The sequence below is a fragment of the Puma concolor genome, chromosome B1 (assembly GCF_028749965.1).
Source record: "Puma concolor isolate L17-30 chromosome B1, mPumCon1.1.hap2, whole genome shotgun sequence".
Lineage (NCBI taxonomy): Eukaryota > Metazoa > Chordata > Mammalia > Carnivora > Felidae > Puma > Puma concolor.
In genome coordinates, this window is record NC_141670.1 from 44,860,882 (window position 1) to 44,888,660 (window position 27,779).

A 27,779-nucleotide genomic window follows, 5' to 3' on the forward strand; every position below is an offset into this window, starting at 1 on the left:
TGAAATCTAGAGTTGGACGCTTAACTGACTGAGTCACGCAGGCGCCCCTATACTTTTATTTTTAATGGAGCTTTTTTTCCCTTCCCCTCAGCTACTGAACATTCATATTGTCTTCTTCCTGTAAGATTTAAGTTCTGCTATGATTTCTTTCTTTTTTTTTTTTTTTTTTTATTTTAAGTGAAAGGTTATACTGAGTTATTCCTTAGGCAGGTACTGTATTTCGGTTGTAAATTAATGAGTGCTCTAAAGCTTTGACCTTGGTTTAAATTTGGTTACCAGCTGTGGTTGATGAGCAGATTTTGCCTTTTTAAATTTTTTTTTTTTTCAATGTTTATTTATTTTTTTTTTGGGACAGAGAGAGACAGAGCATGAACGGGGGAGGGTCAGAGAGAGAGGGAGACACAGAATCAGAAACAGGCTCCAGGCTCCGAGCCATCAGCCCAGAGCCTGACGCGGGGCTCGAACTCACGGACCGCGAGATCGTGACCTGGCTGAAGTCGGACGCTTAACCGACTGCGCCACCCAGGCGCCCCAGATTTTGCCTTTTTAAATGACCATTTTGCTTCTTGTGAAAACAACTTCAGTAGTTGAAAACCGAGAAAAGAGACTTGATCTCTCTTCAGAAACCAATAGTGTCATCTCAGTTGGTGTTAACTACTTAGGGAGAATTCTTGGGCCTTTTCCTAGTAAATTTAGAGGATAGATAGAGTATCTGGTACTTCTAATTTCTGTGTTTTGAAGAATTGTATTTGCATTTCTAAGCTATTTTCCAAATCAGAGATGATCACCTCCTCTCTCTTAGGACTTAAACATAGTACTTTTTAGTGGTTTTAAATGTAGTAGAATTTATGTGTTCTTTGGGTAGCCTTCAGAACAATTTTAAGAAGTCATGTTGCCTTATTTTCTCTAAGATAGATCAAGTACGAAAATACCATTTGTACTTGATGGAACAGTTATGTTGACATCCTTCAAACAAGTAAAGCTTTTTGTTTTAAGCAGTTCTTATTTCTGGGATACTCAGGTGACTGTGAGGGTAGGAGATCTGTTGTCTTGGTACACATTTCCTTCAGTGTAAGAAGAGTGAGAATGAAGGAAGGAGCCAACACCTTCATTTGTGACTTCTCTGGTAGAGATTAACCACAGCTGAGAAACAATATATTAGTGTCAGACTACCTCCTCCTTCCTCAGAATAGAAGTAGTGGGATCCTTCTTTGTTTTGGCTTTGAACTAAGGTGAAGGAAACCATGTACACACAGACAAGCACAATGAAACCACAAAATATGAAGGTAATGTGGAAGGCTTTATTGAAGTAGCTTCTGCCTGCTTTGATAGGAGCTTTCCCCTGTGGCAAGTGAAAGGTGATTATTGTCTAGGAAGGACCATTTGGGTCGTCCAAGCACTGAGAAGGTGGAGAACAGCTGTGCTGAAGGCGTCATTCCTTCTCAGGATCACAGAATGAATCATTCCTGACTTAGTGTTCTTTCAAGTTTCGGTCTTCAGTCTAAGTTTTATCCTTTCCAAAATGGGGTCCATGTGAGTTCTTTTCTGTTTATTCCAAAGAATTTTACTGTTTAAAAATTAATAGTTTCTGTTGTACTATTTAACATGAAAAAACTTGCTAATTTGTTTCAAATAGTTTTTCATGACTAATTCTGTCTAAAGTATAACAATTCCTTGACATCCAAGTTAATGATTTGGTTTTGGCCACACTTTTGTCCCTTTACTGCTTTTTTCTCCTTTGTTGTTAATAATATAACAGTAGCAAAAACTTATATAAGTGCACCAGCACTGTTAAGCATTTTACATATAGAATCAATTTCACTCGTTTGTTAAAAATGCTAACTATGTAGCACTGATTAAATTTTTAATGATTTATAATTAAAAGACCGAAAGTAAAAAACAACAACAAAAGTGATAAAAAAGCAGGGGATTGGGCCAGATCTTATTTACATAAATGTCTAGTCATCCTTAAGTGAGTTTTTATTTTTTGTTTCTTTAAATCACCTCTTAGGCTCAGTAGAAAAGAAGCAACAGAGAAGATCAATTAGAACTCGTTCTGAATCAGAGAAATCCACTGAGGTTGTGCCAAAGAAGAAGATCAAAAAGGAGCAGGTTGGCTTCCTACATGTAGAGAGTTAAAACATTGTATTTGTAAATGTTGTGGCTTATATGGTATCTTAAAAGAAAAAGAAACTTTCCCCACACTGGGTTTCCTTTTTTTGGACTATTCGTATGCTTCTGTCCTGGTGAGTTCCAGTGCCCAGTTCTAATACAACCATCCCTGTGATTCTGCTTCAAGCATTTTCACAGAACATAGTCAGACTACAGGAGATGGGAAGCCAGTGGTACAAGACTCTTAAAGAATTCCTCACATTTATTTTGAAATTTCTGTTATGAGCAAAATGATTTCATGTTTTCACGATTTTTATTTGGAACCATCACTGAGTCACCCCTGCCCTTTTAAATTTTGATTTTTTGTTTAAGCTGCTGGTTTGTATTGTTTTTATTTTTTAAACAAATCAAATTAATTTAACTATGAGAGTTATATTTAAGACACAGATAATCATAGATGATCTGGTTTTTCTGTTGGTATCACAGATTTTTTGGAATGTTATTTTCCCAGTGGAATGGCACTCACCTGTGATTGGGCTATCAGAGAAACACTATTAAAGTAAAAACAAAAAAGAGGAGGAACATTTGACTGAAAGGTATTAAACCAGTGTAACCAATATAATAATATACGTATTAAATTACCTTTTTCAAAGAAATTTTAAGAAACCATTTTTCCTTTAAATTAAACTCACAATAAGAATTTTTCTTAATTTTCTAAAGTAGAAGAATACCCATTTTGTATAGCCCAGACAGCTGCTATTAAACAAAAAGAATTCTGGATAGAACTTGTTCCAATAAGCTTTATATTTTTAAAACCACTTAGTATGGAAGTGTGGACTTTTCTATTCAAATTGTTTCCTTCATAATTTTAAACTTCCAAACTTAAAAGGTAATTTTGTGGGTGCTCTATGGTATCTCCAAGCATGTAAAACAATTTTCCCAGAAACATTTAATTAAAATTTAAATAATGTACTAATTTGTCATTCATTTATCATTAATTAACTTTCATACTTAGGAAATTATATTCCAAAAAATCTTTCTAAGCTCTTGCAAATCTATAGCATTCATTAACAAAACAAAGTTGTGATTTTTCCAGCTGGTTCCCAAATTCTGTGACCAGTCAGTTTAAAATTAATAAGCAGAATGAGTATAAAAAGTGGGACAAATTGTTAATGCCACTGTGTTAATAGTTAGTAGTAGAACAATACCAGTGATTGTTTTAGAAGATTTTATATTTGTATTACTAATTGTATCTTATAAAAGCGCTTCTGTTGTATGTTTTTTTACCTGTTGTAAAAAAAATAAAAATTTTTTTAAAAAGCTTAGAACAATCCTTAAATATTTACAAAATGTGTTTCAACATGCATATCTCACCACATCTTAAAGAAACATAAAATTCAACTCATAGCTAAAACAGGAACTCCTCCAAACAGCATCCTTTCTTTAATTCCAATGGTTCAGTCCTCAAATTACCACGTGTTGTACATATACATTGGCAGAATAACTTCTGATCTCGCTCTCCTAATGTAGGATCAAGACACTGTTCATAAGACACTCAAGAAAGTGCTTTTGCAATATCACAAACTTATTTTCTTAAGTTTGTACTAGCAGCAAAAGTATTGAGCTTCCAGCTGTATGGAGCCCTGTAGCACTCTCTACAGAGAGGGTCCTGATTCCCAGCAACTTAGCTGTGAGTGCAGGCGCGGAAGGGTCTTAAAGTGGCGTGAGTTACATTAACCTGAGTATCATAGTAAGTAAAAATTTATCCTAACGTCTTTGGGGCGGGAGGGGTTTATAGCAACATCGGGGCTGGTTGCAGAAACAACCCCTCTCCTGCCTCCCAGACACTGAGAAAAGGATTCTTGTTCTCTTCATATACCAAGGGAATGGTGGGAAAAGTCTTTGCTAGAAAGCATGTGGCTGTGTGTTGTCACTTGGTATTCAGCACAGGCAGCTAGGATTTAAACCCTCCCTGACCTTGAGACAGAACTTTACCCAGAAGATGGGACGGAGTTCAGATTACAGATACATTAATCACTCATCATTATTTAGATTGATGGAAGTATTGTTTTTTCCCTCTGTTAATTAAAAGTGAAAAAAATTCATTGTTAATGGTATATTTTTCTGTCCATACAGGTTGAAACAGTTCCTCAGGCTACAGTGAAGACTGGATTACAGAAAGGTGAGTTATTATAATGTTGCCTTGCATTTCCTCGATTAAAAACCAAATTTTAAGAATTACTTATTTGTACTTCATGTATTTTTGTTTGTCTCTGTAAATCACTGTTGTTGCTCTTCAGTCAAAAATTTGTGTGAAATTGAAGTATTTCCTGGCGTGTGCGTGTGTGTGTATGTGTGTGTGTGTCTTTTAGAGTTGATCTTATTCTGTACCTCCCATGTGTAAAGTCTTACTCGTTTCGGTAAATTGGAGAACACCATGTAGACTTGATACTGTTTTCAACTTTTCTCCATAAGATTCTGGGGTTTCACTGGTTAATAAACTAGGGATGTGACGAATCCATTTTTTTTGGTATTCGACTGAATACCGAATAGTAGCTATTAATGTTTATCAAACATGGACTATGACAAATCAGACAAGACAACCTGGTTGAAAAAAATCTTGCCACGTTTATTTTTACAGTGCTGTAAAATCTTTTTTTTTTTTAATTAAAATGATTCATAGCATATTTATGGCCATTATTAGATGACCTTATGCAAATCTATTTGAGATATGCACAAAGTTTAAGAAACCTTAAACTTATATCTGTATTTTCTGTGTGCAATTTGACTACAGTACAAACTCCATAGCATGATTCGTGCATTTTTGATGAGATCATTCAAACTGTATTTAATACCTGTAGTTTACTCTGGGCAAATTGCATTATTTAAAAAAAAAAAAAAAAACACCAGCCTCTCTGCATTCTCGGGGAGAAGTCTGCAGCGATGGTCTCCGTGGAGATCCTCAGCAGAACTGAACAGCCTCTCGGAGGGAACACTGCTTGGCGGAGCTCCAAGAAAAGACATCGCGATCGCTGCGAGATTAGGAGGCCTGATTGCGTTGTGTTTCCACCATTCCACAGGGTCGGCGGACCGGGGAGTGCAGGGCTCTGTCAGATTCAGTGACAGCTCCGTCTCCGCAGCGATTGAGGAAACTGTGGACTGAGATTCCTGTACAATTTCATCCCAGAAACTCCAGACTTGTAGTCTCCATGCAAGATTTCTTTGTCGGCGGCTCGATAAACAGTTTCTTTGTTTTCAATTTTGATTTTGCCAATCCTCATTATTGGCATCTTCCTGCCTGGTTTCTTCTTCAAGACTCTGAACAATTGCTTTAACATTCAGATGATTTTTTTTTTTTGGTCTGAGCTGGATGGGTACAGCTTAAATCATGGGTCCAGCCTAAAACCACCGTTTAACGTACACTGATCAATTTCAACATGGACTGTTTTTGTTTTTTTGTTTTTTGTTTTTAAATAAAGCATCATTAATGCACATCTGCAGGGTTTTGCCAAACAGCCCAAATTGTATACATTACAATCATTAAAAGCTCTTATTTTTTTTAATATTAGTGCCGTTATCATGGAGAACAGCATGGCAGCTGTCTTTGGCAGTCTGTCATTTTTCTAGCATTTTCAGAAACTCATCGGAAATGGCGGTACCTGTGTTTCCCTTCGAAAGCCTCTCAGTACAGCACTCCTGTTCCTCTGTTAAAACTCCTTGTTAATCCAGTGATCTTTTAGGCCAAGGAAATACTTTGTGGTGGTGTTCTGGGTCCACACACCAGCAATGAAGGAGATAGATTTGTGTACTTGTGTTTTTTAATCAGCGTTAACATGGGCAGGCACCCTCATTTATAGATGTAAGGAAACATTCAGTGAAAAAACTTGTAGAATGGGATGTGATAACAAGGTTCCAGTAATCTGAGCAGTCTAAAGAGGCCCACATCCTCCACCACAGAACATGGCTATATACCAAGTGCTACTCTCACTCAGCCTGTTGCGGATCTTCATGGCCTCAGGAGACTTGTTTCTCCATGGTCTCTTCTGGACTGCACACTTCCACCATAGCTTGCTGGGCTGATCTAGATGTCTGTTTGTTGTATGGAAATTTTGGGGGAAAAAAAATCCAAAACAAACTGTGGGTTGAAATATTAACCGTCTCCTTGGTTCCCTGGTATTCACCGTGCCTGATCTGCACATTTCATCGTGGCTGTTTCTGTATAGCCTATACTGCATTAGCCCAAGAGATTGTTGCTTTGTAACTTTTTGCACTATTGTTTTGGCTGGATTTGTATTACACACAGTTTTAAAAAAAAAAAAAATTCCTCACTATTCTCTGCCTTTTTTTTTTTTTTTTTTTTTCATATTTATTCCTTCCCGCACAAATTCCACATAGAGGCCTCTCATCCAGCTCTTCGTTGATTTGGCTGCACTTGAACATTGATTATCCGTTCCAACCCTCAGCAATGTGCCTCCTAAATGGCATGACATATGTAGATGTGCTGCAGCACTTGTTAATGGTCACAATAAATGCCACTTCACCAAGGAAGTCTCAGATGAACAATTCTGAACATCCAAAACTTGTTCGGGGGGCAATAATCAACTGAATTGCAAAATTCGGGGGAAAATGGCACTATCCGTGTACGAATCGAATACAAATCAAAGATTTGTCACATCCCTAATAAAAACAAGATGGAGATGTCTCTGCGACCATATTTGTAAGCTACACAGTGTGTTGGGTTTTATGTCTTCCCCCTCCAAATTGAATGGTTCTCTGGATTGCTCCAAATCAATCGGCTGTCCTGTAGTTTTGATAGAATTGGTTTTTTTAGCTTGGAACTTGGGCTCTGTCGACGGAAAATAGCTTTAGAGCAGGAGCACTGAATTAAATGTTTTTAATAGAGCGGTTGTAAATTAAATCACTCACTATCAGGAAGGTCAGAAGCTTATGAAGTTTTGACTCATGACTTCAGTGTTACAAAGAGAGCTGTGCTTTTTTTTCACACTACAGATGAGTCTGAGGAAAGAAAGAATCTCCCACAAAAAAAATAAATAAATAAAACTTTAAGCACTATTTTAGGATTAATTTCGGTATGTTGTATTAAGGTGCCAGCGAGATTTCAGATTCCTGTAAACCTCTAAAGAAAAGGAGTCGCGCCTCCACTGATGTAGAAATGACTAGTTCAGCATACAGAGACACGTCTGACTCCGATTCTAGAGGACTGAGTGACCTGCAGGTAAATAATGTTCAAGGTTCTGGGCACACTGCTTTTTCACTTTGAAAAACGAAGTAACAATACATTGTTTGACTTATTTTGGGGGGCTTGGGGAAGTTTTTAAATACCCAGGGAGCAAATCACCTTGGTTCTTTTGTAACTTACAAACGTCTTAATTTTGCTGATCTCTTACATAACAGAAGCATTGCTTCTATGTTTTTAAGTTTTAACTACAGTTTCTCTCAAAACACCAGGCGTATACTATCCAGGGATTTTAGAAAGGAAGAAAAAAGTTGTATCAAGGTTTAGTTGAGCAAATCTTGCTAGGATTTTCATAGCGCGTAACTTTGAGGAAATTTTGTTTTATTTTTCTTAACAAGTGTTATGTTTTCCATGTAGGTAGGCTTTGGAAAGCAAGTAGATAGCCCTTCTGCTACTGCAGATGTAGATGTTTCTGATGTGCAGTCCGTGGATTCAAGTTTGTCAAGAAGAGGCATTGGAATCAGTAAGAAGGACACTGTGTGTCAGGTAGGCAAGCGACAAATAAGCTTGAAATAACTGCTCTAATATTCTGCCAATAATATACTAACCTTCTGCTGGAGAGAATATTATCTTCCTAAATTATACTACTTTAAAGCTATAGGTCTAAAAGTTCTTTTCTTCCCTTTCCGAGTTGGAAATTTTATTCATATGCAATGCTAATCTTGATTGTGATACTCAGTTCTGAATTAGAAGTAAAAGGAAAGGATCACCTGGCTGGCTCAATCTATAGAACATGCGATTTAATCTCGGAGTCATGAGTTCAAGTCCCATGCTGGGCCTAAAGTTTACTTAAAAAAAAAAAAGTATTGTATGGAAACCAATTTGACAGTAAATTTCATTTAAAAAAAAAAGTAAATGACATATGATTGATTTCAAAAACATTTTCTTAAATTTAAGTTGGTATTACTTTTTTTTTTTAAGTTTATTTATTTATTTTGAGAGAGAGAGAGAAAGAGAGCACACAGGAGGGACAGAGAAAGAGAATCCCAAGCAGGCTCTGTACTGTCAGTGCTGAGCTTGACACGGGGCTCGAGCTCACTGTGAGATCGTGACCTGAGCCAAAATCAAAAATCGGGCACTTAACTGACTGAGCCACCCAGGTGCCCTGATATTACCTTTTTAAATATATGTTTACCCTTTTTGAAAAATACTGCTTTGCCGTGTGGGAAAAAGTTAAAATGTGCAGATTCCAGAGAAGGAATCATGAAAGATCAAATATGCCTTTTAAACTTTATACCATATTGGGTCTGGAAATAGTTATCTAATTCAGTGGTTCTCTCTTTCTTTTTTTTTTTTTAATATAAAATATAGAAGTCTTCCTATATTATTATTTTTCTCCTGATGAGTACCAGGTGATGTATGGAATTGTTGAATCATTATATTGTACACCTGAAACTAATATAACACTGTATGTGTTATTATTAACTGGAATTAAAGTAAAAATGTTAAAAAATAAAATAAATTAACTTACTTCAGGGGTTCTTAAAATGAGGGCCAAGGACCAGCAGCATCACCATTGTCAGGAGACTTGTTAGAAATGCAAATTCTTGGGCCCCAGCCTAGACCTGCTGAATCAGAAGCTATGGGAGAGCACCCAGAAATCTGTCTTAACAGGCCTTCTGAGTGATTCTAATGCCTGCTAAAGTTTAAGAATGACTACTTTTTGCCATATTACAGATCTGTGAAAGCTCTGGTGACTCTCTGATTCCTTGTGAGGGAGAGTGCTGCAAACACTTTCACCTGGAGTGCCTGGGATTGGCATCACCCCCTGATGGAAAGTTCATCTGTGTGGAATGTAAAACCGGTAAGTTTACTTAGTTTGATAGATACGAAAAGACAAATAGGGAGGAATGCGTGATGCCAGCATCCCCCGTGACGTCTAATTCTCTTACCACTTTTATGTAGCTCTCATCTTCCACTCCCCGTAGGTATTTCAACAAATTAAGAACATTCAGTGATTGGGATTTCTAAGATCAAATCGTCGAGATGGATTTGTGTTTTATCTAAGCAACTATGCAATATATATATAAAGTGAATTATTTTTAGATGGGTTTGAGAGTTTTGTGTTCAATAAATTAGGTTAAAGTCCCCTTGACTTTAATAGATTGGATAAACATTAGTCACAAACTCACGAACTATAACCATGGTGATTATATTTTTACTGGAAAGATGGAGCTACTGGAAATTGTTTTTTAGACAGTTTAGGGGATTTTGGATTCATCATTTTGGTCTTATGTTCCTCCCCCCCCCCGCCCCATATAGACTACCACTGATCAAAACAATTTATAGAGAGAGAAAGTTTAATTCCTTACCCAAAGTCAAAAGACAACATATGATGAAAATGGGATTTAAACCCAGGAAGTAGCTTAACCCCGGAGTCCTTACTCTGTACTGTTGCCTTTGACAACCTTGATGAAGTAGGGTGGAGATTGCACACCCATGCAAAAAATGAAGCTACAAAAGCTGTTTTGAACATATACTTGTATTTTTTCCTATATAAGATATCATTTATCACATTTAGCTTCTGCAGTAAAACTTTAGGACAGCTTGCCAACTGGCAGCCTCAGGGTCAGATTATCTGCGCGTCATTTTACTTGGCCTTTGGAATGTTTTGAATGTGTGAACATGGATCAGGCACGTATTCTTGGTTCCTCACATTCCCTGCCATTCCCTTTTCTAAAACCCTGTCATTCCAGTCATTTATGTAATCTGCCTGGCCCCTTGTAAGCACTTAAGTTGCAGTTTCTGTTATAAACTACTGATAGGAGGGACCACGTATCATGTTATTGAAATACTCTGAGGGCTTTTCTCCTAGCTCTAGAACCCAACAGAGCAGAATTCTGCCAACAAAGGCTAGATCTAGTTTAATTTGGCACACATCTATTAGAAAATTTAGAAGAGGAATTTAGAAAGGAAAGTAGAAAATTTAAAAACAAGTAGGGCAAAGTTGGAAGACTTACTTCCTGATTTAAAAATTCACTATAAGGCAAAACAATTTAAAAAAATGTTTAATTAAAATTTACTACAATCCTACAGTAATTAAAATAATGTGGTACTGGCGTAAAGACAGAAATATAAACCAATGAAATAGAATAGGAAGCCCAGAAATAAACATTCACACATATGGTCAAATGATTTTTTTGATAAGGGTGCAAAGACCATTCAATGGGAAAGGATAGTCTTTTTAACAAATGGTGCTGAGGGGTGTCTGGGTGGCTCAGTCGGTTAAGTGTCTGACTCCTTCTCAGGTCATGATGTTGTGGTTTGTGAGCTCAAGCTCTGCGTTGGACTCTGTGCTGACAGCTCTGAGCCTGGAGCCTGTTTCAGATTCTGTGTTTCCCTCACTCTGTCTGCCCCTCCCCCACTCATGCTTGCTCATGCATGTGCCCTCTCTCTTTCTCTCCCTCTTTCTCTCAAAAATAAACAAACATTAAAAAAAAAAAAAAAAAACACTAAAAGCAAATGGTGCTGGGAAAACTAGATACCCACATACAAAAGAATGAAGTTGGACCTTTACCTAATAACCATATATAAAAATTAATACAAATGGATCAAAGACCAAAACATAAAAGCTAAAACTATAAAAATCTTAGAAGAAAACATAGGGGAAAAGCTTCATGACATTGGATTTGGCATTGATTTCCTGGATGTAACACCAATGGCATGGGCAACAAAAAAAATGAATTGAGCTTTATCAAAAATCAAAACCTTTGTACACCATTAACAGACTGAAAAAGCAACCTACAAAATGGAAGAAAACATTGGCAAATCACATATCTGAGAAGGGATTAATATCCAGAATGTGTAAAGAACTTCTATAACTCAACAACAAAAAACAAAAAACCCAATTGGGCAAAGGATTTCAGTAGACATTTCTCCAGAGAAGATATACAGATGGGTCAATAAGCACATGAAAAAATGCTCAAAATCATTACTATTCAGGGAAATACAAATCAAAATCACATGAGATGCCATTTCACACTTATTACAATGACCATTATAAAATAAAAGTAAAAAGCAGAAAACAGGTGTTGGCTAGGATATGGAGAAATTGAAACCTTTGTGCACTGTCAGCAGTAATGTAACATGGTAGGTACAACCTCTGTGGAAAATAGTATGGCGGTTCCTAAAAAAATTAAACATAGAATTACTATATGGTTCAGCTATTCCACTGTGGGGTATATACCTGAAAGAACTGAAAACAGAGACTCAAACAGATATTTATACACCCATGTTCACTGCAGCATTATTCACAATAGTTAAAAGGTAGAAATGACCCAAGTATCCATAGATGAATGGACGAATGGATGGATAATAAAATGCGGTGTGTACATGCAACAATTTTTTTTTTGTTTTTTAAATACTTATTTTCGAGAGAGGGAGAGGCAGAACGTGAGCAGGGGAGGGCCAGAGAGAGGGAGACACAGAATCTGAAGTAGGCTCCAGGCTCCGAGCTGTCAGCACAGAGCCCGATGCAGGGCTTGAACTCACAGAACATGAGATCATGACCTGAACCAAAGTTAGACGCCTAACCGACTGAGCCACCCAGGTGCCCCTATGCAACAGAATATTTTTTAAAATGAGGAAAAAAAGGAAATTAAAAAATGAAATTCTAATACATGGAAATTCTAATTCTATAATATGGATGAACCTTGAGGACATGATTGTGGATGAAATAAGCTAGTCACAAAGGACATATATTGTTTGATTCTACTTTGATGAGTTACCTAGAGTAGTCAAGTTTATAGAGACAGAAAGTAGAGCAGTTGTTACCAAGGTGTTTTTTGTTTTGTTTTGTTTTGTTTTGTTTTACACTAGTTTTTACCTGAGAGAAGTGGGGAGTTCTTATTTAAATGGGTACAGAAGGGTGCCTGAGTGGCTCAGTCAGTTGACTTTGGCTCAGGTCATACATGATCTCACAGTTTGTGAGTTCGAGTCCCACATCAGGCTCTCTGCCATCAGTGCAAAGCCTGCTTCAGATCTTCTTTTTCCTTCTCTCTGCCTTTTTGTCACTCGCACGTATGCTCTCTGTCTCAAAAATAAACATTAAAAAATACATAAAAATAAATGGGTACGGAATTTAAGTATGGGATGATGAAAAAGTTCTGGAGATGGATAGTGGTGATGGTTGCAAAATAATGAGTTCTTAATGTCACTGAACTGTACATTTAAAAATGGTTAAAATGGTAGTGGCACCTGGGTGGCTTCGTTGGTTAAGCGACCGACTTCAGCTCGGGGCATGATCTCGTGGCTTGTGAGTTCAAGCCCCACATCAGGCTCTGTGCGAACAGCTCGGAGCTCAGCCTGGAGCCTGCTTTGGATTCTGTGTCTCCTCCTTTCTCTGCCCCTCCCATGCTCATGCTCTGTCTCTCAATAAATAAGCGTTAAAAAAAATTAAAAATGGTTAAAATGGTAAATTTTATGTTATATATTTTTAACCACAGTTTAAATAACAATTATTTTGGGGCGCCTGGGTGGCGCAGTCGGTTGAGCGTCCGACTTCAGCCAGGTCACGATCTCGCGGTCCGGGAGTTCGAGCCCCGCGTCAGGCTCTGGGCTGATGGCTCAGAGCCTGGAGCCTGTTTCCGATTCTGTGTCTCCCTCTCTCTCTGCCCCTCGCCCGTTCATGCTCTGTCTCTCTCTGTCCCAAAAATAAATAAATGTTGAAAAATAAATAAATAAATAAATAAATAAATAAATAAATAAATAACAATTATTTTTTAATTTTTGATTTATTATATGAAAATTAGTTTGATACCAATTTGTTACCCTTCCAACATAATAGGAGTAAAAACTCCAAACCATTGTTTAAGTTCATTTAGAAAGTTTTCTTTTGTTTATCAAAAGACAAACATTTGCATGTAAAAAGTATTGCAAGATAGGGGTGCCTGGGTGGCTCAGTTGGTTAAGCATCAGACTTCTGCTCTGGTCATGATCTCACAGTTCCTGAGTTCAAGGTCCACATTGGGCTCTGTGCTGACAGCTCAGAGCCTGGAGCCTGCTTTGTATTCTGTGTCTCCCTCTCTCTCTGCCCCTACCCCACTCACGCTCTTTCTCTCAAAAATAAATGAACATTAAAAAAAATTTTTTTAAGTATTACAGGATACATGCCTAATAAATTCTTATACTGTTCTTTTTATTGTTTAAGACAAATGTGATTTCTGGAAAGAAAGCACTTTCATTTTACCTTGTGATTAAAATGTTTTACCTTATGATTAAAATATGTAACAGTCAAGCTTACTTATTAATTATTCTAAATGAAGACTGTTTCCTACTGAGAAGGGAGAGTATTGGAAGCACTCATATCCTTAGATCTCTAAGGAGGTTGATAGTTCAGCTCTCTAGAACAGTGTTACTAGTTATAGCAATTTTCATTTATATAAGACCTATTTTTTTTTTTTTCAACGTTTATTTATTTTTGGGACAGAGAGAGACAGAGCATGAACGGGGGAGGGGCAGAGAGAGAGGGAAACACAGAATTGGAAACAGGCTCCAGGCTCTGAGCCATCAGCCCAGAGCCCGACGCGGGGCTCGAACTCCCGGACCGCGAGATCGTGACCTGGCTGAAGTCGGACGCTTAACCGACTGCGCCACCCAGGCGCCCCTATATAAGACCTATTTTGATCATTATCCAAGTGAAAGCCTTTTTTTACATAGAGCAATTTATGCAGTTAGGCAAAGCTGTAAAATCAAACTTCTTAACCTTTAAAATAATTTCTTTTAATTTTTTAATTTTCTAAAAGTTATTTTTAAAACAATACTGTTGCTTTCATATCTACATACATGTTAAAATATAATTTGAAATTATATAAATGTAACAAGACAACAAAAAGAACCTCACAACCCTGCTGTCCTTTATTTTACAACAAAACCAGTAAAGGAAAAAAAAAACCAACACGTTTGAACATCACAGTTGTAAGTACTAATTTTAAACAATTTTTATAATTCAGCTAATTTGTAAAGGTTAGATACTTCCAAAATAAAATCTAACTCTCTGTAAAAAAATTAAAACAAAAAAACTATTCCATTTTTGTCTTTCAGATTTTTTATAGTATTGTGAGAAAAATGGGCAAAAGACTTGAAAGTCTGTTTCCAAAACATGATATCCAAATGGCCAGTAAATAATCACTTAAAATTCTATCCATAAAACAGACACAAAATGAAAACTCCTATCCTAATAAAAGAGGCAGAAGATTAAAGCTAGGCACTTATTCAAACTGTAGAAATTAAGGACAGAGAAAATATTAAAATTACCCACAGAAAAGACAGTTATCTTCAAAGAATAGAACAACAAAAATGTTGTTATCCTTTTAGTTCTTGGTTTACAACTAAACATCTTTTTCTGTATCTTTATTCCCTCTCTTGTGAATGATCTGTGTATGTTTTATTCATTTGTGTATTGTGGTGGTAAAGATGTTCTTAGCATTTGTTAGTACTTTAAATTTATTTCTAATTACACAAATAATATATAAATACTGTCTTACGAAAATATAATTATAGCTGAAGCAGCGTGCACTTAACATTTTTCTGTGTGTTGAAACAAAATGTATTAATTTTCTATAACTTGCTTTTTTCACTATCTTGGGACTCTTTTTATGTCTAAACAGATACATTTTATTTAATTACTACGTAGGGTTCCATAGTATGCATCTATCATAGTTTATTTAACTGTTCTCCTGTTGAAGGATGTTGGAGTTGCTTTCAGTTCTTTGCAGTTACAAACAATGCTTCAGTAAACCTCCTTTTATATATACAAGGCTTCCCTAATGTAGATAGCAAAAAGCGGCATTTCTTGGTCACAGAAAATGAATGTATGTTTAGTGGATACTGCCACGTAGCCTTCTAAAGGTAGTACCTTTGAACCTAAACTCCTACTAGCAATATATGAGAGTACCTGTTTCCCATGCCCCATCAATAATTGGTATTATCAAGCTCTTTTTTCTTGATGACTTTTTAAAATATTACTTGGGTTTTAATTAGCATTTATCTGATTACTGGTGAAGTTGAGCATTTTTCCATTTGTTTATTGGCTGTTTGTCTTCCTGCTTTCTGTAAATAGCCTATTTGTATCCTGCCCACATTTATTTATTTATCTATCTAATTATCAAGTTATAAGTAAGCCCTACATTCAATGTGCGGCTGAACTCATGACCCCAAGATCAAGAGTCACATGCTCTATCGATTGAGCCAGCCAGGCACCCTTGCCCACTTTTGTACTAAGCTGTTCTGTTTCTGTATTAGTTTATAGTTCTGTATAAATTTTGATTAGTTACCTTTGCTTATATCTTGCATATATTTTCTCCATAGGTGAACTCTTTTTGTAACAGAACATAATCCTTTATCATCTTCGTTGCATATATTTTTCCACATCTGTCTTTGTCCCTTCTTTTTATCCTACTCTATTCTATTCTAATTGACATTATTTCTAACTTTAGATGTTTGGCAGATTGACCAGTGGAACCATCTGAGATTAAATTTTTCTTTGTTGGAAGGTTTTTGTTTTTTTTTTTTTAATTTTTTTTTTTTTAACGTTTTATATATTTTTGAGACAGAGAGAGACAGAGCATGAACGGGGGAGGGGCAGAGAGAGAGGGAGACACAGAATCGGAAACAGGCTCCAGGCTCTGAGCCATCAGCCCAGAGCCTGACGCGGGGCTCGAACTCACAGACCGCGAGATCGTGACCTGGCTGAAGTCGGACGCTTAACCGACTGCGCCACCCAGGCGCCCCTGTTGGAAGGTTTTTAATGATAGTTTCAATTTCTTTAACAGTTTGTAGAACTATTCATATTTTCTATTTATTTTTGTGGGAGTGGTGATAATTATGCTTTTCTTTTCTTCTTTTTAATGTTTATTCATTTATTTTGAGAAAGAGCAGGAGTGGTTGAGGGGCAGAGAGAGAGAGAGGGAGAGAGAGAATCCCAGTGTGGGGATGTGGGGCTCGATCCCATGAACCACGAGATCATGACCTGAGGTGAAATCAAGAGTCAGTTACTCAACAGACTGAGCCACCCTGCTTTTCTAAGAATCTGTCCATGCATGTAAATTTTCAAATTATTAGCAATTTTTTTAACAGTTGTAGGAATTGTAATATTAATTCTGATATTATTGCTTTTTATCTCTTTATTTTATTAGTCATTCTTGCCAGAGATATCAGCTTTATTAATCTTTTTCCAAAAACACCCAACTTCTGTTTTTTTTTAATCCTCCCCAATGTATATTAATTTCACTCCATTCTTTTTTATTTATTTTTAATTTACATCCAAGTTGGTTAGCATATAGTGCAACAATGATTTCAGGGGTAGATTCCTTAATGCCCCTTACACATTTAGCCCATCCTCCCTCCCACAAGCCCTCCAGCAACCCTCTGTTTGTTCTCCATATTTAAGAGTCTCTTCTGTTTTGTCCCCCTCCCTGTTTTTATATTATTTTTGCTTCCCTTCCCTTGTGTTCATCTGTTCTGTGTCTTAAAGTCTTCATATGAGTGAAGTCATATGATATTTGTCTTTTCTCTAATTTTACTTAGCATAATACCTTCTAGTTCCATCCACATAGTTTCAAATGGCAAGATTTCATTCTTTTTGATTGCCAAGTTATACTCCATTGTATATATATACCACATCTTCTTTATCCATTCATCCATCGATGGACATTTTGGGCTCTTTCCATACTTTGGCTATTGTTGATAGTGCTGCTGTAAACATTGGGGTGCATGTGCCCCTTTGAAACAGCATACCTGTATCCCTTAGATAAATACCTAGTAGTGCAGTTGCTGGGTCATAGTATAGTTTTATTTTTAATTTTTTGAGGAACCTCCATACTGTTTTCCAGAGTGGCTGCACCAGTTTGCATTCCCATCACTCCATTCTTAAAGAGTGCTTTCACTGGATGCTAGTTTAGTAAAAGTTTACTTTCAGCCCTTTGAAGATAGCATCCCATTGTTTTCTGGCTTCCATTTTTCCCTTGCTGTCAGCTCTCAGTCTTATTGTTGTTTCTTTGAAAATCATTGTCGTTTCTGTGGGTAATTTTAATATTTTCTCTTTGTTGTTGATTTACTACAGTTTGAATGAGATATCTAGTTATAATTTTTCTGTGTTTTGTATTAGGATTATGAGTTTTCATTTTATGTCTGTTTTACATATGGAAACTGTAAGTGCCTAATGGAATCTTCGTTGTCTTTGGTAATTTATTTATTCTGGGTTGGAAAGACCTTCTCACTCCCAGCTCCCATATGTTGAAAAGTTCTGCTCTGGGTTTTCTATGGGTTAATTTTATTGTAGAGTGAGAAAGTGAAGACCTAAATTGTTTTTAGTGCTTTATCTCCAAATTGATTATCGGTTGTTCTAGCCAAAATTATTAAATAACCTTTTAGCTGCTTTTATTTAAAAGGAATATGCTTTGGGGCGCCTGGGTGGCTCAGTCGGTTGAGTGTCTGACTTCGGCTCAGGTCACGATCTCACCGTCTGTGAGTTCGAGCCCCGCGTCGGGTTCTGTGCTTACTGCTCTGAGCCTGGAGCCTGTTTTGGATTCTGTGTCTCCCTCTCTCTCTGACCCTCCCCCGTTCATGCTCTGTCTCTCCCTGTCTCAAAAATAAATAAAACGTTAAAAAAAATTTTTTTTTTTAAAAAAAAGGAATATGCTTTATAAATAAATGTTAAAAAAATTTTTAAAGGGATATGCTTTCATCAGATTTTATTTAATTTGTGTTCCTCAACCAATTTTTCAGGACAGCACCCATGTTTTTCATGTAAAGTGTCTGGTACAGATGTGAAGCGTTGCTCTGTTGGTGCTTGTGGGAAATTTTATCATGAAGCCTGTGTTCGCAAATTCCCCACTGCCATCTTTGAATCAAAAGGATTCCGCTGTCCCCAGCACTGTTGCTCTGCCTGTTCCATGGAGAAAGATATCTACAAAGCAAGTAAAGGTAAAATGGAGCTTAAAAGAGGGACAAAGTGTTTTGGGGTTTTTTTTTGTTTTTTTGTTTTAATTTTTGTAATGTTTATTTATTTTTGAGAGAGAGAAAGAGACAGAGCCATGAGCGGGGGAGGGGCAGAGAGAGAGGGAGACACAGAATCTGAAGCAGGCTCCAGGCTCCCAGCTGTCAGCACAGACCCTGATGCAGGACTTGAACTCATGAACCATGAGATCATGATCTGAGCCAAAGTTGGATGCTTAACCGACTAGCCACCCAGGTGCCCCGGGTTTTGTTTTTGTTTTTTGTTTTTTTGGTTTTTAAGTACAGTAGCAAATAATAAGCACATTATTATAAAAAATATATCAGGTATTATCTTTCTGTGTATATATAGATATATACAGCTTTCTGTAGATATAACAGCTCAGCCACGATAGATAGCATGATAGAGATTAGGTTCTAATTGAAATTATGAAAATTCTATATGTTCAAAATTACCCTTGAAAATTTCTTTAACAGGTGACATTAAGACCACCATCTCTCCAGCAGTGGAGCAGACAAGTTTTTCTTTGCGTGATCTCTCAGTGGGCACTGCATTTAGGATCCTGCATAAGGAATGACAGAGCCAAACTCGTGAAAAAAAATATTATCTTACTATAACAGCATCACATGGGACCTAAAAGAGTCCAACTCCAAAAAACTCATTTTATATCCAGCTGATACCTAATTATGTAGATTTTTTTTTTTTTTTAATTTATCTTTAAACAGGTCGCATGATGAGATGTTTGAGATGTCCAGTAGCCTATCACTCTGGAGATGCTTGCATTGCTGCCGGAAGCATATTTGTATCCTCGTACATTCTCATCTGTAGTAATCATTCCAAACGGAGCAGCAGTTCATCCTCTGCCATAAATGTAGGCTTTTGTTTCGTTTGTGCTAGAGGTGAGTGTCAATCCGTTTTCTCCATTTCTTTGAGTTCATTGGCATATTTCCCCACTGAAATGGAGATTCAGTAATACCCCTGAGACATTAACACTTTCAGTAGTCCCTTTTATAACATTAAACATTCCAATTGTTAGAATATTAATTCTTCTACAAATTAAGCTAAAATCTAAATTTTTTAAATAACTTAAAATTACAGATAAGTTCTTAGTGTTCCTGTATGGCGTATCAAAAGATTAATCTATTCCCTTCTGCAAACAATTCTTCTATTGGAAGTAGACTCTTCCCATATCATATTCTTTAATCCAGAGCTTTCAACTGATTGAGATTTCACTTGGAAGGAGAGATGAGCACATTTAGTTTTTAATTGTTTATGTTGTATTTTATCATGTTTTGGTCTGGCATTGAGGAAGGCCTGATGGGATACAGCCAAGGCAACATATGTGGTGGTGGTAGCTAAGAGCCAGCAATGCAAGCTTTCTTACTTGCCAGCTGTTGGTATTTAAGTATGCCAAGAGCTTGATCAAGTAAAAACAATATTGTGGCCCTGAGGGGGTCAGTGAAGTGGAGTTCACGATAAATATAAAATAGAATTTCTTTAGTTGAATATAGTACAGAGCATTCAGCATTACAGAGTATCTCAGTTGTATTATAATAAAACAATTTTCAGTGTTTAGTAAACATTTTAGAAATTAATATCCCCAAATACAGTTTGTTTTTTCAAGTATAAGTGCTAACTTTTCTGAACTTTGAAAGGACTCTGGTATATCGGGCCAATTAGATTATGTTTAGACTGTGCTGAAGATGAAGTGTTTGGTTTGGTTTTGGTGTTACGTGGTTTCATTTTGGTTTTTGCTTTAGGATAATAATTCTTTTAATTTGGTGAAAGCACTGTAAAATATTTTTAAATAGAATTTAGATAGTGTGACAGATCTTGAGTTGTTTTGGTTTTGTGTCTCTCTTAAAAAAAAAATAGAGGAGGTGGGCAGTAAAAGGTTAAATAAATGGCTGTCCTCCTGGTGGCAGCCCATTGTATGTAGGCTTTCAGTTCAGTTTGCCCCAGTGTGTGCTAAATCCCTGGGGCTGTTTGCCCTTACTGGGGAAGCCTTGTGTCTTTATTTAGGGGAGCAATTACAGCTGTATCCTGCTCTGAACCTGGCTGGTGCGTGGAGGAGGAAGTCTGCAATGTTTTGTGCCACATAGTTAACAAGTGGCAGAAAGGATTCAAATAGTCAAAAGAAATAAAAAGTCACCACTGGTGTCTTTTCCATCTCCCCATCCCTAAGAAAGTAATGATAGTATGGAAATACTGAATTATCAGTTGAATGGCTAGCTTTAGAGGCTTTAAACAGATGAGTGTCAGTGATAGCATGAAGTCTCACTTTGTAAATATTTTATTCTACCTTGCTAGGCACTTAATATTACTCACGTTTACAGGGGTGTGTGTGTGTGTGTGTGTGTGTGAGTGTGTATAACTGAGCCTACATTTTAAGTATCAAGTTTATAACTCTCATGCCGGCTTACTTTGGAGTACATTCTGAATCAGTTACCATCAGTATATTAACCAATACTTTCTTTTGCTCTATTTCATTCAATAATTGGGAAACCTTTAAAACAGGTATTTTCAATGTAAGATAGGTAGAAAATGGCCATTGTCAAGGAACCTAGCTTTATAGGGATTCTACCCATTTTAAGTTTAACTTCAGATGCCTTGATTAAAAAAAAGCTTGAGATAATGGAAATACTGGATCTGTATTTGCATCTTATCAATTTGACAGTTATTCTGAAAGATATACTATATTTATATGCCTGTATAATCAAGATTATTTAATTCCCAAATATTTGAACTAAGAAACTGTGCAGTAAACAAACTTTCATTTTCCTTTTTAGCCTTTTACAGAAACTTATTCAAAATAGATCAGATGTTGGGATTTGAGAAGGCTGAAGTCAAAAGTTTTCACAAGTAAATGATATGAGTTCTTTCATCAGTATTTATAGAGGTCTCCTTTTTAAAAAAAAATTGTTTTTAGTGCTTATTTAGAGAGAGAGAAAGCTCGCATGGGCAAGAACAGGAGAACAGGAGAAGGGCAGAGACAGAATCCCAAGCAAGGCTCCGCACCATCAGTGGAGAGCCTTATGTGGAGCTCGAACTCAGAAACCTCAAGGTCATGACCTGAGGCCAAATCAGGAGTTAGTATAACCGTATAACCCACTGAGCCACCCAGGTGCCCCAGGTCTCCTTGTTTTTAAAGAGGCCTAAATGTAATAAATTCACACATAAAAGGTTTTAATTGTGTATGTTTTGGTATTAGAAAGCTTTGTTTTGCTTTTGTTTCTTGCCTTATACAGAGTTTTTCCCTCCTCATGAAGGATTTTTCTCTTAGTTCATGATTATTGGTTGTTTAAAATAATTCAGCTAATTCTTAAGGACTGAAATATCTAGAAATATTTTTAGAAATGTTTCAAGGTGTAGAGGAACATTGCTCCTTCCCTCCCCTCAAGGCACCATAGGAAATGTTCAGTCCTAGCATTTCCTTTCATCTGGGGGGGGTATAAAATAAAAGTTACTTAACGTTCTATGCCTTTCTTTGTGATGGTAATTTATAATGGAGAAGATAGACTAGGGTTTTCTTTTCATTTTAATAATAATAGCAATTTTTTTTTTTTTGCATCTGTAAATCAAACTCTACCAGATACCATCTGAATGGTCACAGTTGCCCTAAGAAGTTATTCCCCATTTTATGTAGATGAGAACACTGAAGCCCAGATTCCATAATTTACCTGAAGTTCATAGAAATTGTTAAATAGAGGGACTAGCATTTGTACCTGGTCTGTCTCATTTCAAAGCCCATGTTTTTTATACTATCCTGCTTCTCTCTATTAAACATATGAAATTCATTTGACATTATATAACTTTTTTTTTTTTAACTTTTTTTTTTTAACGTTTATTTATTTTTGAGACAGAGCATGAACGGGGAAGGGGCAGAGAGAGAGGGAGACACAGAATCGGAAGCAGGCTCCAGGCTCTGAGCCATCAGCCCAGAGCCCGACGCGGGGCTCGAACTCATGGACCACGAGATCGTGACCTTAGCTGAAGTCGGACGCTTAACCGACTGAGCCACCCAGGCGCCCCAACATTATATAACTTTTATTAGAAGATTTTTATACTATTGCCAATTAGCAGTTTTAAGTTCCATTCTGTCCTCCAGATCAGAGTTAGGTCTTGACTCTTTCTCAATGTAGTAGGTAGCACCAAATGAAGATAACACCCATGGCAAAAATAAATGGTAACCCTTTTAAAAACAAAACTCTTGACTCTTCTCAAAATGATCTCTATAAAATGGCTGTCATGATCCTTATTGCAAAGTCCTCAGACCATTATAAACTGTCTAGTAACCAAACAGAGCAATGTTCCCTGGTCTCACACTCACCTAGGTTAAGAGTGGCCTATAGTGAACTCAACAAGGGGAAGAGGATAGGAGGGTGTCACAGGTGGGTTAGAGGAGATCTATTTCCTTCCAAACAGGATAGCTGGGTTAGTAGATCAAAAGAACTATCTTATAAACCCTTAGGTTGGTAATTACTTTATGTCATGGCAGGGGGAAAAAATGTAAATGGTTTGCATTACCTTAGTGAAGTTCAACAAGTCCTGGCTCCTTTAAAATCATGTTATCATACTGATAGAGAACAGCTTCATTATCTGGCAGAAAAAGATATGACTAGAGAAGAAGAGACTCAATTCTGCCTTTCAGTGTTACTTGATACATTGAAGGTAGATCAGTGTTTCTACTATGTTATGTAAATAACTCTTACTTGCTATTAAGTGATATGTCATTTTGTTCTTTGGATTGTCATCACAGTATTTCTAAATATTAAGGAGTGTAGCTTTGTGTATCATAGCAGGTTTTAAGTGTGACATCAACTGCAGTTTACATCTTCAAATTAATTTGTGGTTTTCTTCTGGGTGTGTAGGTTTTTACAGGATAAGAAACCGAGTAGCTCAAACTCCCTTTAATAACTCTGGCAAGCCTTTTCTGTCAGTTTTTTCTTTTTCTTCATATTCTCATTTTCCCCCCAACTTTTAGCACAGCTACATAATAGGTGTTGGTTTATTTTTTACCCTCATGGAATCATGGGTAGTTTCATTGCAGCTCATCTCTTTCTGTTTGTTTCGTATAGGGCTGATAGTTCAGGACCATTCAGACCCCATGTTCAGTTCATATGCCTATAAGTCCCACTACCTACTGAATGAATCAAATCGTGCAGAGTTGATGAAATTACCTATGATTCCTTCTTCGTCAGCTTCCAAAAAGAAATGTGAGAAAGGTAATAATCAAAATAGTTTATCTCTTGCTTTTTATTTTTGCATTTCCTTTTTTTTCTCTTTAAATGAAGGGGGGAAATGTATGCCTGTCAAGCACTATCTGTTGCTTTTGGTAAATTCTACCTTGGTGGTTGTGACTGTGTCTTCATATGGCTGCAACATTATTAAAAAGGGCTTAAAATAATTCCATTATTGCAAATTCTTACTTCTCGTTGAATAAATTCTCACACATTCCATCTATCTGTGGGTTATTAAAATTGAAAGACTGAGTAGGATTTTGCTTAATATAGAAAGATTCTAAGGGCTCTTTCTCTTCTGCCTGATGGAGAACTACCATTCATGTTAGAATAGAATAGACGTGATGTAAATTATCATGAACTTTCAACTAAAAAACCAGGATAGGTTATTAAAAGAGGGAAGCCAAGATACTGGTACTTAAAATTTTGATTTTAGGCTACATTTTATCCTTTTGTTTCTTAAATGTTTTTGTTAAGATGCTATGAAAACTAGTTGCCCTTCTCTTAGGAGACTTTGGTGGGCAGCTGGGGTAGTTTATCCCAAATATTGGATATTGAAAGGCAGCCCAGCTCAACTGAAGAATTACTTATGGATAATTTATCCACAGAGAATCAAGAACTAAATGTAATTTATATTCTCCCTAATAATTTAATCTATAAAAGCAAATCTTATATTTAACTTTACATAGCCTGCTTATAAAAAAGGAAAAAGTAGTTTAACAGTACTATATTATTTTGGGAGGTCTTATCCCAGAGGGTAAAATGAATAACCTTGAAGGTAAAGGCCTTTTCCTGTATACATTCCCATTATGATTGGGAAGTCAAGTTCAGAATCTTTAAAGGAAATTTGATTCATACCTAAAATACTAGGTATATTTGAAATAGGTTTTTTTTCCCCATTCTTTATGTTGCCTGCTTGATGATGTATCTTTGCTCTTTGTCAGACATCTGAAGTGGCAACCCAAGACTAAAAAATATGTAATTAAGCAGGTTGATTAGAACCTATGGAGAAGTAGGTTGGAGAGAGTATTGGCTTGCTCATTTGTTTGTTTGTTTTTACGTTGAAGTCAGAGTATGTCACCTTACTGGTGATACCATCTACTTCTGAAACAAACATGGACGTAGGTCTGGCTAACTCCATAATGCAATAAAATTACCCGAGGCATTCATTTTAGGAAATGCCTTATTTCCTACTGGCGCTTTATAAAATTAGATTAATTCAATTGTTTCTTACTTTGTTTTTGGTACTCAGTATTGACCTTGACATGAATTGAAATTATTTTGAGCCCTCTGTTTGCTTAGCTTGAACCACATCTTCTTCTTGCATCCTAAAGCAGTTTTCTTGCATAGCACCAAGGTGGATTGTTCATATTTTCATTTTTCTTGTGTATTTTTTGTCAAAAAATCGTGATGATTTTCATTGACGATTCTGGGTCTGTATTTCCTCTGAAATAACACTTAAAATTGAGGACTATTCCATAATGTTAAAAATGGCCAGCCTGACTTCCACATCAGCTCTAATGATCACATGTCCCCTAAAGCTGTTTGCAAAGTCTGCTCTCCCTATTGGTAATTCCTTTCTGATGGAGAAGTCAGTTATCTTATTTTTATTTTAAACTTACCGAACCCCCTACCTAGGCTAAGAGCACTCAGGCAGCTAATCTGTAGGTTGGAGAATTGGAGCAATTAATCCACATTGAGATCTGCAGACAAAGGAAAAAATCTTAATGACTGAAGTAAAAGCTTTTAAGCAGAGGAAATATAGTAATTTATTTCATCACTGATTGTATATAGATTTTCTTTTTGTTTTTATGTTAATCAGTTAGAAGTTTGAAAGTCTACAGGAAGAAAAGATTTTCTGGAAAATTGATAGCAAACCCTCAAAAGGTTAGAGCGTGTGATTTCATAAAGTTGTGTAGAGGGCTCTTAACCTTTTGCTTATGAGAGATATTAAACCTCAGTACAATCAGGTTATGGCCTGATTTTCCAACACAATTTTTTTTTTTTTTTGCAGTAAATGTCTTTATTATATTTCATCTTCAGTGGTTAACATCCTTCTCTGTCACTTGTTGAAATACCTTTTAGAAATACCTAATCTCCCCCCAAATCTCTTTTATATTTTTGCATTAAAAAATATCCTTTTGTTTTGTTTGCTGTACTTGTCTTGGTCTTAATCCAGAGATCATTTTGTGTATTTCAAAGGAGAGGATTTTGCCAGGGAACCTGGAGAGGGATCTCCTCGTTGTGTGGTACTTATTCCACAGTGACATTTACTTAGTTTTATGCTATAAAGCAGTGGTTCTCAATGTGAAGTCAGAAAAACTTATATAAACAATTTTTTAACTATGTTTAATATTTCAGAAAATCTAACAGAATCACACATTTGCACAAAATAAGGCTGCATACATTTCTTTATATTTGGCTATGATTTGAACAACTTAATGTGATAGTTTTGTTATTGGGATCAGAAGCTCTGATTGGCAGTTACATATTTCTTTGGTTAATAAAAACAGGAGAAATTGTTACCTTTTAACAGGGGTTTTGATTCTGTTTTTTTGGTTTAGGATTGGTTTTTTTGTTTGTTTGTTTCGGGGGTTTATTGGTTGATAACATGTTTGGAAACATGGGTCCCTGAAGAAGAGAAAGGAGATCCTTGGCGATGAAAAAGTTGCAAACCACTGCTGTATAGCCTGTTTTTGACTTGCTTTATTTTTGCTGGAAAGTTAAATGATAATGTAATCACCAATTTGAAAAAGTTCAATCCTTTGCTTTTTTGCATTTTTTTATGGAAAGAAAAAACTACTGGTCAACCTATTGGTTATTTTCATTCTTGCTAATTTTATTATAAAGGGATTTAGTTAACTATGGCACTGGATTAAAATACAAGGTGACCATTGCATGCTTTCTTAGCTCTCAAGGAGAAAAGAAAGTAAGTTGCTACATATTTCTTTGAAAATCTGCTCTCAAATCTACTCAAAGATTCCATGCATCTGTTAAGAGTTTTAGCTGCATGCTAAGCGGATGCCTCAATTGCCCACATTACTATAAAGACTACAGTAATGGTTTTCATACCACTCAAAAGTGTTGAGTTTCTGGCCCCTGAAGCCCTGAAAAGGGACTGAAGTAGCTAAATCTGTTCATTTGTTTTCTATTTTAATCCATCACTATAGAGCTGACTCAATCCCTTTATTTTCCCCCAATTTGAGTCAAATTTGATGCACTTAAAAGATAACTTTCTCTTTTCTCTTTCTTTTTCTCTTTCCTCTCTTCTTAGTTATTAAGACTGTTTATTTGTTTCAAGGTGGAAGATTGCTCTGCTGTGAATCGTGCCCGGCTTCCTTCCACCCAGAATGCCTGAGCATAGAAATGCCAGAAGGCTGCTGGAATTGTAATGACTGTAAAGCTGGCAAGAAACTACATTACAAGCAGATTGTTTGGGTCAAATTGGGAAATTACAGGCAAGTTTTTCCAGGACAAAAAAGAAGTATTCAATGATTGTTCAGACATAGGTTCATAATCTATATACAAACTGGCTAGGAGATAGGTAGAACAACACAGAGCTACTTCCTTAAAAAAAAGAAAGAGAAAAGAAATCTATTTTGATTTGGCTTTTAGAAGCCAATTTGGGAAGGTTGGGTTATTGTTGGATTTTTTTTCTTTTAGATTGGTTCTTTGACTTGTTTTTCAGTTTTTCTTTTTTAAGAGGAGACACTAGGCTCCTCCCTTATTTTTGTAAAATGTTTATTCTTTTTGAGAGAGAGAGTGTGTGTGTGTGTGTGGGTGCATGATCAAATGGGAGAGAGACAGAGAATCCCAAGCTGGCTCCATGCCCAGCACAGAGCCCGACCCAGGGCTCAATCTCACAAACTTCGAGATCATGACCTGAGTTGAATCAAGAGTCAGTTGCTTAACCAGCTGAGCCACCCAGGCAACCCTTGTTTTTAAGTTGAAAGTAATTTTACACTAGTGAACTATGTACTACTAGATTTTGGAATAAAAGGTCTTATATAGATAGTAGGGAACATGTATTCTTTGTGTCCTAATTCATTTATATTGATTTCTAATAAAATAAAAGAATTTATATCCTGGCCAAAATAGTTCTCTTTACCCCTAAATCTGACCCATTTCAGTTTCTGCTAGAGGCTTTAAACTGGGTGCAAGAAGAGAGCTCTTTAGAATTTAAGGAGAGAAATTATTTCATGAAGAGCTTTTAGTT

The 27,779-nt window shown here is 36.4% G+C and overlaps 1 protein-coding gene across 8 annotated transcripts in view; it reads left to right on the forward strand.

The window, feature by feature from the left end:
- NSD3 (nuclear receptor binding SET domain protein 3) overlaps positions 1 to 27,779 on the forward strand; it is a 118,675-nt gene that overhangs the window by 68,918 nt on the left and 21,978 nt on the right. For 2 of the 8 annotated variants that reach the window (XM_086703689.1, XM_086703690.1), the window contains exons 8-16: positions 2,012 to 2,112; positions 4,249 to 4,294; positions 7,218 to 7,348; positions 7,727 to 7,855; positions 9,047 to 9,173; positions 18,095 to 18,292; positions 19,049 to 19,222; positions 23,402 to 23,548; positions 26,838 to 27,021. In XM_086703689.1, the coding sequence (XP_086559815.1) occupies positions 2,012 to 2,112; positions 4,249 to 4,294; positions 7,218 to 7,348; positions 7,727 to 7,855; positions 9,047 to 9,173; positions 18,095 to 18,292; positions 19,049 to 19,222; positions 23,402 to 23,548; positions 26,838 to 27,021 (1,237 nt within the window). Of the gene's footprint in view, positions 1 to 2,011; positions 2,113 to 4,248; positions 4,295 to 5,192; positions 6,838 to 7,217; positions 7,349 to 7,726; positions 7,856 to 9,046; positions 9,174 to 18,094; positions 18,293 to 19,048; positions 19,223 to 23,401; positions 23,549 to 26,837; positions 27,022 to 27,779 lie in introns of those variants that run through there. The other 6 variants (XM_025922414.2, XM_086703691.1, XM_086703692.1 and 3 more) reach the window with 5 other exon arrangements.